The following is a 15,304-nucleotide window of genomic DNA, read 5'->3' as shown; positions in this document are numbered from 1 at the left end:
AAATTTTTACTTATCTCTGTGATTGAAAAAATTAAATGGATACCTAACTATTAGAGTTTCCTTAGCATTTCTGCCACATATAGGATAAAAATCTAAAAGGAACAATCTTTAGCTAGTATAGATAGATAATAGGCTCACAGAACAAGAGCTGGAAGGGACCTATCAGAAACTTTCTAATTCAACTCATTTAACAAATGAGAAAACCATAGTCCAACAAAGTTGTGATTTATTCAAGTGAACATGAGAGGCAGTATTTGAATTAATATTGTCTGACTTCAAAGATGTTGTTCTCCCTATTGTATCATGCTTTATCAGGAAGCTTTGGAAATTAAGTACATCACATTTTTAGTAAAGACAAAGGACTCAAAAATTCTGAACTAAAGGGAATTAGGGTTCAGTCTAAAACTGAAAACCTAAGTAGATACAGATCACCCCTTAGTCTGCCCAAAACTGATTTTTTTATCCATATTTGAAATTTTGCCTAATGTATTCATTACAACCTTCATAGTTAATAAAACCTATCAGACAAGATTCTAAGGATTAAATTAGGAAAACACAGAGGATTAATTTTGCGATTAAAATTAAATTCATTAAATAAGTATGGGGAAGAAGGGGAGGTTGAGAGGAAGGGCAAGGTAAAATTTCTTTTCTTTTTTTTTTTTTTTTTTTTTTTTTTTTTTTTGCTGAGGCAATTGGGGTTAAGTGATTTGCCCAGGATCACACAGCTAGGAAGTGTTAAGTGTCTAAGACCAGATTTGAACTCAGGACCTCCTGACTTGAGGGCTGGTGCTCTCTCCACTGTAGCACTTAGCTGCCCCTGTGAACTATATTTTCAAAGCATTATTACACAGCACTGGTTCCAGAGCCAAGGTCCTGAGTTCCAGTTCCACCTCTGATATTTAACTGCTTGTGTGACCTTGAGCAATCTCTTTCACTTCCCAAGGACTCAGTTTCCTCATCAGTAAAATGAGACAATTGGACTAGATGCCCTCTGAGGTCCTACCTACCACATCACACAATGATAATTTAATAAGATTAATTCAAAGACTTATTTTGATAGGTCTGATTTCCTGTGGCTGGCTTGAAATCCTGAATAATGAGGGGTACTTCATTCTCCTTAAAAATGTAAAAAGACTTTTAGAGTGCCAAAAGATGAGACTTTTCCAATCAGCTAAATAATTTATATCAGAAAACAAAAAATTCAAAAATATTTTGTATTTTCATATAATTTCTAATTTTTCCTTCATTGCTCCCCCATTCTTCAGAAATTAATGTCTATAGTAATCTTAGGATCACAAATTTACAATTAAAAGGGAACTTGGGTTATTTAAGATCAAATCCCTTCATTTTATAGTTGAGAAAACAGAATTCCAACAAGACAAAATATCTTGCCTAGTGTCATATGGGTAGTAAGTGACAAAGCAGAATTTGAACCAGTTATTTTTACTCCAAATCTAGTAGTCTTTCTATCATACAAATCATTAGGATTCCTTTGACTTTTGAGAACAAGCTGTCTATTTGAAGAGCAAGTAATTTCTAAATGACCAAAAAAAATTACAGAACAAGTGTATCCCACTATCACAATTAAACAAGACATTAACCCATATTCCTTATCTCCCTATGGAGGGGCCAGAAACACTTGGCAATAACTGAAGTATATTGTAACAACTTACTACTGGGGAAGGGAGAGCACACCTCATTCACAGTTCCCAGAGAGTAGAGGCTTTGGGTTGGAGATGGCCATGCTTATAGATCTGTGTTCTTTCTAGATGTAGAATATTACTTTCATGAGATATTCCTTAGGGAAGGGCCCAAGAGCTTATGTACTATGCTGTCTATATTTTAGCATGTTTTTTGTTGTTCCCTAAATGTAAGTCTTCATAAGTAGAAATTGGTTTCTAGAATATCTAGTTTACAAGTGCTTCATAAATATTTGTTGATTGACTGAGAAATTACCTTGCAGGGATGGGGATCTACCCCATAGGTTTCCAAAGTATGTGCTTTCAGTAGTAAGTTAAATTCAGCAACTGGTGGATTCTGGCCCCTAAAATGACATAAGTAAAAGATGGTTAATCAGGAAAAGAATAGAAAGCATGCCTCATTCCATTCAATTGATAGTAGTTACCAGAAGCAGGTAGGGAGAGAAAAAACCATTTTCAAAGGTAATCACTTGAACTGAATCCTATTTATCATCAAGAGTTGAACTTTCAGAAAGTGTATGTTCCTATCTTGTTGTCCAGCTAATCTTTCCACATTTCACCTAGTAATATTTGATGTACTCTTTATAAGCACTCTTGTGACCCACACAGTTAATCAAGATTATCAAATAACTAATGAATACAGCCAGGCAAAGTCAATATTGATATGAAATGAGCCTTGGCAACTGTTCTTCCCAACTCATTTCATATTATCCAGAGTAAATTGCATTCCTTTCAGCTTAAGGGTATAAACACAGCAATCATGTTACAGACCAACTAAGGAACAAACCTAAATATAGTACCCTAGTGGGAAAAATCATCATTTACATCAAAGACCCTTATATTTTTAAAAGATTATCTTATTCTTATAAAACCTGTACTTGCCTTCAAGAATAAATTTTGGAAAAAAATGTGATAGTTTGGTTTTTCTTATTTTTTACTTTAAATCTTTTGAAATCATGATCAGTGTCAAGGTCATGTCCTCCAGATCCTAACAACATTCCATTAAGAGCCATATTTTCAGCACGTCACACTGAATCCACGAGACAGCACCACTTGACAGGGTATTCTGTCCAGTACTACTGAGCTCTTAATCCTGGTTGTGACATTTAAAAATAATCATGGCTAACATTTACATAACTTCAAGATTTGAAAAGAACTTTATATATATTATCTCATTTTATCCTCCCAACAATCCTAAGAGCTATTATTTCTATTATTATGTTATTATTATTCCCATTCAACAGGTGAAGAAATTGGGAAGAAAGGAGTTAAGTGACTTGCCCAGTCATTGAGGCTGTATTCAAACTCAGAGCTTCCCAGCTCTAACTTCAGCATTCTCTCCATCAGGCCACTTACTTGATCCTGGACAAGTCATTTAACCTGAAAGAGCTGGGCTAATTGAATTCCTAAGTCCCTTTGTAATCTAAAATTCTATGAATTTAAAATTCTTCCTAGAACTACAAAGTTCCAGAGAAAGAAAACAAAACAAAAATCGAATGATTTAGAAAATGCCATTTCCCTAAAGGAGTTTTTCATTCTTATTTTAAAAGAAAAATCAATGCATTTGTGATCTCATCCTCATGGACATTTTCCCTTTAGTGGGGGAGAGAAATCCACAATCCATCCATGCCCTGATCATCCTGGGTAATTGTCTTTGATGGATACTACAGAAATCAATAAGTTATAGAGTCAAAGACCTGGAGCTGGAAGAAACCTCAGAGACCCTCTTGCCCAGCTCCCTTATTTTACAGATGGGACAGTCAATGACCTAAAACGCTATGTTATTTTCCCGAGATCAAAAAGGTAATAAGCATCAGAGGTTAGATTTGAATACAGTCCCTTCAATACTCCACAGCCAAATGACCTTACCACTAAACTATAATGGGAGTGCATATAATATTTAGCTAACTATTGAACTTCCAATTAATTAGAAAACTAACAACACTTTCTATTTCTTTGTTTAAAGCTTGAGCCTTTGATTTTATCATATAAAAGAATTCACATGATGAAAGTTCTCTCCACTGATGTAGACTGACAACTGACCTAAAATTTTTACTCTTTTTTTAATATATAGAAATTTATTTGAGAATGTGACAAATGTATCTAATTATGTATTATTGAACTAATCAACAATATTTTTTAAGTATCTTGCATACACTAGGCACAGTACTAAATGCACAGACAAATGCAAGGCACAAATGGAAATAATTAGAATTTAGACTAATGAAAAAGCAGTTTAGGGATTGAGTTTTCCCCTTAAGCTCATAGTCAGTGTGTGTGAAAAGCAGACCCTAAACCTAGGTCTCCTTAACTCTAAAATTAGTTCTCTACCCACTATGTCAGGCACCTTTTACAAGCTGTTATAATAAAAGAGCTATTCTGAATGTTTGTGTATGTATATGTTGTGTGTATGTGAGAGAGAGACAGAAACAAAGACAGTAAGACAGAGACAAAGAGACAAGTACAGAGAAACAGAGACAGAGAGAGATGGTCTATATTCTTTACTTACAGCAGACCATATTAAATAGAATTTCTGTACCCAGCTGTAAATTGGTTTCATGCCACCAGCATGCCAGCACTATGCTAACTTTTTCCTGAAAAAACTGAATGCTGTCCATTGTCAAGACAGTTGCTAATATTAATGTACTTCCAAGATAGAGTAGTTTTGGAAAGTTTTTCCAAGTATGTAGACCTAAAGATAGGTGATTTTTCTCTAAACCGGTCTCTTCTTTCTTTCCCAAATATCCCTGAAATAATTTCTGCCCTGCGCAAATGTCCATTCCCTATAAAATGCAAGTCATTCTTTGACTCCAACTACAGGTTTTTATTCCTTGAATCGAGTTCTGCATATATAATGTCTTCCAATATATGGGAGGGAATTTTTATCTGACACCAGACCAAGAACAGCTCTAAAATCTGGTGCTTCTGATGTGCCAAATTAGCCTTCATTCAATCTAGTTGACAAGATTGATGCTGAAACTAAATGGAATCTGTACTGAAGCATTTCAGGACCTAACATATCCAAAAGAGATTATCTCTACTTGGTCAAACCAAAGGCATTCTTTCTACATGTACATGTACAATCACTGTTACTTTCTCATATTTTAAAGGTCAGTTTAGTCTCCTTTCATGTGTCTGGTATGAGTTTTAGATATAGAAATTTACATTTGAATTTTCAAAAATTTTGAATATGATATTATTAGTATAGGGGACACCGGGAGAACATGCTCCCTCTACCAAAAAATATCAGCATATGCTCTGTAACATCTAGTCTTAGAGAACTGCCTGGAGCAATTGGAAGATTAAACAGCTTGTCTAGGGATTTGTCCACATGCAGCCAGTATGAATCAAAGATCAGACTTGAACTTTCAAATTCTTAACTCTGAAGCTGATCTCTATCCACTACGCCACAAATGCCTTTCATCAGAGTATGGTGGCTTTTTTCTTAACCCCACTGAACCTTCTCTAATCATTTTTATTGCCTTTTTTTCCTAAATGGTCCATGCAATCTTAGGTTTCATTAATTAGAAGTCAAGTGTCTAGAAAGAAATGGCAATCCACTTCGCATCTGGATAGTTCATGCCATACCAAGGAGGTCACATTCAGGTTTAGGTTAGTATTTTAGGAGGGACAATGACAAAATGGACTTTGTCCAGAGAAGGGTGGTCAGGATGCTGGAAATTTTAGATAGATAGCTATCTTCAAGTATCTGAAATGCTGATATAGAAAAATGATTAGACAAGTTGTGATAAAAGTTCACAGAAATAAGATGCCATTTTTATATAAAAACTTAGCAACCATTAGAGCTCTGCCAAAAAAATTAATCCCACACCTTGTGAGATAGTAAGTTCCCCATTTTGGAGGTATTCAAGGAGAGATTAAATTAATATTGGGAATAAGGTGGTAGTGGGATTCATTCAGCTCAGTGAAATTTTTCTCATTCTTCATTTTCCACATTCCAGTTAGAGGTAATCTCATTATCCTCTGAATTAAAATAATACTTCATAACTCCATTATTTACATTCTACTTTATTTTAGATCATAACCAACCTTGGGATTTTTTCCTCCTCTATAGCAGTTGAACTCCTAATCATGTGACCTCATAGTATATTACAAACAGTCTGGCTCTTTTTATCTTTCTGTTTTTCACCCTTCAATCTTCATAATCTAACCCTAAACGTGCTTCTAAAAAAACTTAACTTTTTAATGATTTAAAAGCATATTATAATTTACAAATATAATAGCCTTTTTAGATTTTTTTTAAATATCCTTGTACAGTTTGTACCTTGTACCCAGAGTTTAACTGGAAACCTACAGGCTTAGCAACAATTTAACTAATACTAGGAGGAATGAGCGCTATAAAAATTACTCCTTCAGAATCAAGAGAACTGTACACAGTAACAATAAGATTATGTGATGATCAACTGTGATAGACTTGACTCTTCTCAATAATGTGGTGATTCAAGGCAATATCACTAGACTTGGGATGAAAAATGTCATCTGTATCCAAAAAGAAAAGTATGGAGATTGAATATGGATCAAAGTTTAATATTTTTTACCTTTTTGTTTGTTTGCTTGTTTTTTTTTTTTCTTAAGTTTTTTTTTTCCCTTTTGGTTTGATTTTTCTTGCATAATATAACAAATATGGAAATATGTTTAAAAGGACAGTACATATTTAACCTACATCAGAAAACTTGCTATCGAAAGGGGAGGAAGGGAGGAATTAATGTTTAAAACTGTCTTTATAATGTATTTGAAAAAATAAAATGCTATTTAAAAAAAAAATCACTCCTGACTCCGAATCAAAAGAGAACTGGGTTGAGCTCTAAGCTCCAGCATTTCCTAGCTGTGAAATCATTAAGCCTCTCTAAGCTTCAGTGCCTTTTGCAAAAAATGGATAAAATAATACACTATCTACCTCAGAACGTTATTGTGGGGAAAGTGTTTTTAGTAAGTCATTAAATATTATAGAAATGTGTATCATCTTACTTTCTAATGGCATAGAATGGCAAGATCATAAATAGAGAGCTGTAGGGGATTTTAGAGGCCATCTAATCCAGTCTAATTCTTTCTACAGATGAGGAAATTATGATATACAAATACTAAGAGATTTGCTCAGTCATTGTTATTTAATTATTCAACCACATAAAACATCTACTACAGTCAAAATGGTCTATCCAACAATGTCCCAAACCTGTTTTATACTTTCTGTTTTTACCCTTTTGCTCATCTCATTCTCTCTAAGGTGAATTCCTCTTTCTCCATCTCAAATCTATCAAAACCCTATCTGTCCTTCAAGAAGTAGATGAAGTCACAGATCTGTGATCCCCTTAATCATCTCATCTAGAAGTGTTCTTCTTAGCAAATGAGATGGTATCAACAGAGAGCCTGACACATAATAGGTACTTTACACTTACTGCCTTCCCACTGGCTTCATCTGAACTCTAGTCCTCATTGACCATATTATTGCTTTTGTTCAATTTTTATACTTGAAGAGGACTGAGCACATCATAATGTTAGGATTAGGTAATTCGGCTGTGACTGATGTGTCTGATATGAGTTAGGAAGGCTTTACCACAAATCAGGCAGAGTCCATTAAAACATCTGCGATGGAGAGGGCTCTGGAACTACACAGTTTCTACACCTTTGGTGTTAATGTGATTCTGCTTTGCCCCAAGAACATGGTGCCTTCTTTGACAGCAGTTATGTCATGGTGAACAAGGCTGGACCAGCATCTCCCATGTCTCACAATCCAGAGAGACTTGAGGGGGTACCTCTTCTTCTGACTTCCTTGTGAGCAATTATCTCATGATAGTTCTCCATAAAATAGTCTTTTAGGCAAACATATATTTGGCCAGCCCATCAGAGTTAAACTCTTTGTAATCAAGTTTGAATGCTTCTCAGTTCAGTCGAGAGAGGACCTCAATTTCCAACACTTTGTGTTGCCAGGTAACCTTCAGAATCTTTCAAAGACAATTCAAAATGATTCAGTTTTCTGGCTTGGTACTGGCAGACTGTCCAGGTTTCACAGGAACACAACAGTAAAATCAGCTCTGTAAACCTCCAATTTGGTGGGCAGTCTAATACTTCTCTCCCACACTTTCCTTTGGAGCCTCCAGCTAGCTCTGGCAATGCATGCAACAACCTCATCAACTATACAGACATCCATAGAAAGTATGCTTTCCAAAATAATTGTATAAATATGTATGCCTATATTGGATTTAATCTATATTTCTACCATGTTTAATATATATTGGATTATTTGCCATCTAGGGGAAGAGGTAGGTAGAAGTGGGGAATTTGGAACACAAGGTTTTACAAGGGTCACTGCTGAAAAATGTTTTGAAAATGTTTTGCATATGTTTTGAAAATAAAAAGCTTTAATAAAAAAGTATGCTTTCTAGGTATAGCAGTACTGTTATATTATTTATATGGCATTAAGCCCCAACAACCTTATCTTGTAGCCGCCTGTGTCATTTTATCTTTCTTCAGAGATTATGAGCTCCTTGAGGTTAGGGATTGTCTTATGTATCTTCATATTATCCATAGTACCTGGTATAATGCAGATAATACTCAATAATATTTGAACTAAAGGATAAATGGCATGTAATTAATTAGTTATAATCTCCTTGAGGGCAGGGACTGGATTCTTTTCAAGATTTCCTTACTAAAAAAATAGAAAGCATCATGCAACATGTACCTCCAAAACCTCTCCATAATATAGTTCAGCCTCTCGATATAATATTTATTTTCTCATTCACTGTTGGAATGGAAAGGGTGTTAGATTTGTTCAGAAAATGTGAATACAACCCTCAGATTGGCAGTTTACTGATCTAGATGGCCTTGGATAAAAGTCATTTAAACTCTGGATCTCAAGCTTCCCTTATCAAATAGGGGTGATGGACTACATGTCCTCTGAAGTCCATACGAGATCTATATTTATGATCTTATTAACATTCATACAAAGTCTAATTTTATAAGATATTTTTTGAAAACTACTATACAAACAATGATATTTGCCCTGAATTGTTATATTTTCAAAGTACTTTGACATGCCTCCTAATAAGCAAAGGCACCAAGGAACTCAGCAAAAAAAATAAATAATTAGTAAAAGTAAGAAGCCACTAGATGGCAGGATAGTCTGCCCTGCTCTTTCCTCCTCCACTGAAGGACACTTGGTACAACTTGCCTGGGGCTTGTTTTGTGCTATCTTCCTTATGCACATTAAAAAAAAAAAAAAAAAAACAACAATCCTAGTCACAGATCTAGATACCTCCTTTTATCAATCAGTCAATAAGTGTCTATTAAGCATATACCAGGTACCAGCAATGAGTATTCAAACAAAGTCAAAAGACAGGGCCTGCCCTCAAGGACCTTACAATCAAAGGGGAGAATCTAAGAGGTTAGGCAATAGCAATAGTTTTCCAAGTTAACAAAGCCTATTTTGTATGTTGAACAATCAGTCACAGAAGTGACTGCCTACTAGTGACACAAAAATACCCTCAGAGATTTCCCACAAACTAAAGCCATGCTAAAACATATGGAAGACTGTGGCAACATACAATATACAAATAGATTCACTTTAAACATGATTTTTTAAAGGAACATCTTAATATGCAAAATGAGATTGTTTCTCCATATGGGACAAAGGCTTTTCAATTCCTCTTTGGAGGTTATTTATAGAATAAATCTAGGGGCTGTGTGGTACAGTGGATAGAGCACCAGTCCTGAAATCAGGAGGACCTAAATTCAAATCTGGTCTCAGACACTTAACACTTCCTAGCTGCTTTTGACCCTGGGCAAGTCACTTAATCCCAACTGCCTCAGGGAAAAAAAAATTGAAGAAATCTAGAGAAGCTCTTAAACATTCATTGAAATTCAAATAAATTCCTAATGGAAAAGAATGGTTTCTCTTTGAGTTAAACTGACATGAATGTAAGGAAAAAGCAAAATGGATAAAAATCTAGCCCATGGTGCTCTTTCTACTCATTTTCCTTGTTGACCAACAATTTTTCCCTCCTACTTAAATATATATTAAGCCTTTTAGAAAGGGCTCAGAGGTGTCACAACAATTTTAAGTTGCTCTGACAACTATTTATATAAATGGATGAAATCTTTAAATTATCTGGCAGGTAAAGTAAAGAAAAATAACCACCTGGCAAAGGCAGACATGCACAATTATGAGAAGGTAAAAGCTTTTTAACAGCTTTCTTTTTAAAAAAGAAAGAAATGAGAAAAATTAAAATGTTTCACCCCCTAAGATATTTTTTCAGATTTTAATATTTGTCCTAATTATTTGAAATGAAGATCATGATTGATCATATCAATAACAAAACAAACAGAAATCATGATTTTCACAATTAATGAAGAAAAAACTTTTGACAAAATACATCACTCATTCTAATAAGATAATTATTTATCAGCTAAATGTTAAAGTATCCTGACCATATTTAGATTAGGTTAGAGTATGTATATATCTTAATTGTTAGAGGATAGATTAGAGAAGAGCACAATAAAAGATTATTTTAGTAGTTCAGGTAAGAACGCTTGAGCTAAGTGGCAGTGTGACAGGAAGATGTTTATAGGTAGCAAAGAAAAAGCTAATAAAAAGAAAGAAGACTAAAAATGACTAAGAAACAATTTAAAAGACTTACGAACCTCAACTAACACAATGATCAACTTATCAATAAATATTTATTAAGAACTTGTTGTTGGATAGAGCACCAGCCCTGAAATCAAGAGGATCTGAATTCAAATCTGATCTCACTTAACAGTGCCTAGTTGTGTGACCCTGGGCAAGTCACTTAACTCCAGTTGCCTTAGGGGAAAAAAAAAAGAGCCTATTATATGCCAAGTATTATGCTAAGCAATGAGGATACAAATTTGAAAAAAGAAAGGCAGTTCCTGCCCTCAAAGAGCTTACAAATTCTTGGGGGAAGACAATTCATAAAAAGTAAGTTGAAAAGAAGGGGAAAGTGGAGAAAGGAAGAGAAGGCACCTACCATGTGGAGAAGTGAATAAGAGAAGTCTCAAAGGAATACAGCCAGGTGAGAAATGAGATGTTTAATCTGAGTTCTCTTCTTAAATGAGTTTGTGATCAGAAGAGCAGAGGGTAGTAATGAGGTAGAGGCCCAGAACTGATGAGATCTTGCACCAAGATCTTGGGCTATTCCAAGAATGAGCCGCCTGGGGAATTGTGAAGATCAGTCAGAGAAGTTCAGAAGAGAAATGAGAATTTAATAAGCGATCTGAGATATTTAGATTTGATGTTATATAAAGCAGGGCTTCTTAAACTTTTTCCATCTTGACCCTTTTCATTTGAAAAATGTTTATATGACCCTGTATACATAGGTATAAAAAATGCATTTACTAATCAAACATTTACTGATAATAAATCAGAATATCATGATCTCCACATTCAGTTATGTGACCCTATGTGAGATTGAGACCCATGGTTTAAGAAGCTTTGATACAGACAAAGATATTGAGTAGATGTTGAATGACTGGTAGCCTCTTCACATATTTTTAATTCTGGAAAAAATTTCAAAAGAACCCTTTACATCTTTACTGGCAGATCAAAGATTTCCTGAGAAAGAAGGTTCTTATTGCATGGTTGTCTCTACAAGATCAGCCTGTTTAGGGAGGCTGATAATGATATTTACCCCTCAGAGAGAGAATTCTAAGCATGTAGGAAGGTACCACCTGTGTGAAAGGTGGCCAAAATCGTTATCTGACCAATATTAAACTTTTGAACTTGAAGTCAGGACATGCTGAGTGAAATCCCCACTCTGCTCCTTTCTGTCTGTATGACTTTGGGCAAATACTTTCAACTCTAGATCTTAGTTTCCTCAGCAATAAAATAAAGGGCCAGGAGTACAAAGCCTCTAAGAACTCTTACAGGTCTAAAGCACTGATGATATGAATCTATGATTTGTTAAGTGAAAAGTAAAACCCAATTCTGCCACCTGACCTATGTAACCTTAGACAAATCACTTAGCCTTTCCCATCTATAAAATGAAGGTTTCTTAGAGCCTTCAGGACTCTAAATATATAAAGACCTATGATCTCCCCACCAACAATAAATGGTGTTTACATTCACAGCATCAGTCTAACTCATTTCTTTTGTAAATGTGATGACCAAACATAATTCCAAAGTACTTATGATGAAACATACTATTCACCTCCAGATAGAGAATCAATTGTTCTCAGAATGCAGATTGAAGCATATTTTCTTCTTTCTTTCTTTTTATTGCTTTAAAAAAAAAACATGGCAAATACAAAAATACAGAAATACATATTTGCAATAGATTTTGTTTTCCTTCTATGCTCAATAGGTGGGAGATGGCTGAGGGAGAGAATTTGGAACTAAAAATAAAATAAAACAGATTTTTTTTTAATATAAGTTTTACCTGGTAAGGGGCAGAAAATTAGCAATATTCAGATGGACTGCAGATTTCTTGAGGACAAATGGCTTATTTATCTAAATGCCCCAATGCTAGCAGAATGCCTTTCACATAGTCAATGAATAATAAAATATTGATATTCTTTTATTCTTTCTTTATTTCTTCCTTCCTTTCTTTTTTCCTGTATTCCTTTCTTCCTTCCTCAGTGCCAACAGAATGCCTTTCATATAGTTACTGGTTAATAAAAATATTGGGTTTTTTTCATTCTTCCTTCCTTCTTTTTTTTTCTTTCCTTTTTTAAGGAACGTAATACATAAATTTATATTAAACCAATATATTCACTCTCTCTGGTAACCTAAAGAGGGAAAAAAATCTCACCTGAAAAATATTTTTGGATTTAGAGTACAGTTGGGAACTTGGAGATTTATATGGTTTGTTATAATTTTAATGATATAGAGATCTAATGGGAAAAACTAATACAGATGAACAATGATTCCAAAACTCAGAAATTTGCATAGGACAGTAAAAGGTAAAATGAATTTTCTAGAATTATTTAGCCAGTAGATTTCAAAGGCAAGAATTGAAAACCAAGTCTTCTAGACTCCAAGGAAGTCAGCTGATTGATAAACATTTATTAAGCATCTTTCTTATATCAGGCCCTGTGCTCAACTAAGAAAGGTACAGCATTGTCTTTGGGAGTATACTCCTTGATAAACTATAAGATCACTATCCATTAATTGCACTGACTGTAGAAAAAGATCTAGAGGCCCAGATAGGGAACCACATTCGGAAGCTTTGAATAGCTTTAGGGCAACACAAAAATATTTGATACTTTGTGAATGATACAGAAATAAGAAAGAGAGGTGGGGAATGGAAAAGTGCAAAAAATTTCATGACCAACTTTACTTACTTCTAATTTGGTCTAGGTCTAGACCTATACACTTTTTTGTTATTACCAATCCTGAAGAGTCCTCATTAGTTGCTCTGCTTCTGTTAAGTCTAGTTTGATATTAGGCCACAAAAGCCATTTTTTTCTGACATCTGGATGGCTTGACTTAGAGAAAACTTTTAACAAGCTTTTTTCTACATAAAGAATCAGACAAAGAACTGTGTGTTTTCATTGCCCAGCAAAGGAAACAGTGTCTTACTTTTAATGAAAGAACTCTAAGTTAAGAAAAATCCTAGTGTCTAAAAAGCTGATGACCTGAAGAACATTGGCTGGTTTTAAGGTAAGTAACATAACTAGAACTGAACCAGTAATCAGTCCTCCCTCTGGATACCAGGACTCTGCCCCCGGATTAAAGAATACAAGGTCATATGCATTTCAATTGATATGGTTTCTGTCATTTCTAAAAGATGTTTTTGATGCACAGAATCACAGCACCTCAAATTGAAAAAGTTATTTAATTCAAATCCCAATTCCTATCTGAACAAGAATTCCCTCCAAAATCCTTCCCCTAACAAGTGGTCATTCAGCATTTGCTTGAGGATTCTCTTGAGAAACCAGGAAGTCACTGCTTCTTACAATAGCCTGGTCCATCCTGGCAATAGTTCTCATTATATCCATCTCACCTTTCCTCTATTCTTTTCTGATACACAAATTCTTTCCTTATGGACTGAGAAATGTTTCCAGAGAAGAAAGGGATGTGGCTAAAGTGAGATAGACTAGACTATAAGCTGGGGAATAGAAGAGAATTGGTGAAACCTGGACCAGTAGAATGAGCACTGAACCAGGAGAGAGGAAACTAGAAGTATAGTCTGAGCTTGACCATTTACACTGAGCATAGATTTAGAGCTGTTTAGAAATTACTTAGAGGTCAATGAGCACACTAAGAAACTGTGTCTTAATTGCTTCACTTGTTTCCTCAGTCATCATCCCTGCACTGACTGAATCCTTCTTTCCTTTCCCAAAGTTTTTTTCTTGTGTCCCTTGTCCCCTTACCTGCTCACCAACCATTTATTCCCTATCAAACCCCAGGTTTAGATTACTTCCACCATACAATGCTTTTGTCCCTAGTCCTATTCTCTGAACAGAGCTGAAGAAAATCATGAAGAAAAGCATAAAGAAAATCTGGATTTATACAAATTTATGCTACATAATTTCAACACGCTCCTCACCGCAGCAGGGCAATTTTTCTATACTTCTTTAGTTGATTTATTGTCCCACTCACTATAACACCTTTTCCAAAACTATTTATCCCTCCTCCTGTCCTTACCCTCTCACTTGAGAACATTGCTTCATGTTTAAGTGAAAAAAAAAGTGAGGCTATTTGTTAGGCTACAGCTTCTAGCTGAATTCTGAGATCCCCTGACCTTAGGATGCTATTGTTCTAACAATCTGTTTATAATTCTAAAGTCTTCTAGCCTTAGAAATATAATAAGCTATATATTTCTTTCCCTAGATTTTAGGAAAGATATAGCAGTGATCCTGAGGTCCTCTGACCTTAGAGTGCTATTGTTCTAATAATCTGTCTATCAATGATTCTAAAGTCTTCTGGCATTAGGATGGTCCTGCTAATATTGCTATAAGATCATCTACTGGTCAGTGATAACCAAGTTCCTAAGACAATAATGAATAGAACACCCCTCAAACCTACCTGTAAACCATAAAATTGGCAAATAAATAATGAGATTCTTGTCTTTCCTTGTCCAATAAATTTATCTCCTTTCTCCTGATTCTGTGTTAAATCCTTAGCCCACTTCAATTGGCACTACAATTACAATTAACTTTGCCCCTTGACTTGGAGATGGGTCCAAGCCTGCAAATTCTTTTGAGATACCTGTGACATTGGTCTGCAACCCCAACCTCTTGGGGTCTCCTGAAACTCAACACATTCACTGAGAACTTCTTCATCTCCTCTCTATTTCATCTCACATCTCTTAGAGAACTTCCACTAAAGCCCTTCACCACTGTCTCACATAAATAGTGAGCCTTTGGAGCAGCTAGGTGGTGTAGTGGATAGAACACCAGCCCTGAAGTCAGGAGGACCTGAGTTCAAATGTGGCCACAGACAGTTGTGGGAAAGTCACTTAACCCAATTGCTTACTTAACCCCAGGGTCATCTCTCTTTTCATCATCAATTTCTTTAGATTTATCATTACAAAAGACATTTGCATTACCCTTTACTACAGATCATCAGTTCTTAAGTCTATAACTAAAGCTAGAAAATATAACTAATTGTAATCTCATTTGTGGGTGAA

The 15,304-nt window shown here is 35.0% G+C and overlaps 1 protein-coding gene across 2 annotated transcripts in view; it reads right to left on the bottom strand.

The window, feature by feature from the left end:
• Positions 1-15,304, bottom strand: part of FRMD3 (FERM domain containing 3) — a 299,096-nt gene that overhangs the window by 53,567 nt on the left and 230,225 nt on the right. For both annotated transcript variants that reach the window (XM_051966415.1, XM_051966425.1), the window contains one exon: positions 1,957-2,044. In XM_051966415.1, coding sequence (XP_051822375.1) covers positions 1,957-2,044 — 88 coding nt within the window. The remainder of the gene's footprint in view (positions 1-1,956; positions 2,045-15,304) is intronic.

This window comes from Antechinus flavipes, chromosome 1, assembly GCF_016432865.1.
Source record: "Antechinus flavipes isolate AdamAnt ecotype Samford, QLD, Australia chromosome 1, AdamAnt_v2, whole genome shotgun sequence".
NCBI classification, from domain to species: domain Eukaryota; kingdom Metazoa; phylum Chordata; class Mammalia; order Dasyuromorphia; family Dasyuridae; genus Antechinus; species Antechinus flavipes.
Note: the sequence above shows the minus strand (reverse complement) of the source record. Positions and strands in the feature narration are given on the sequence as shown.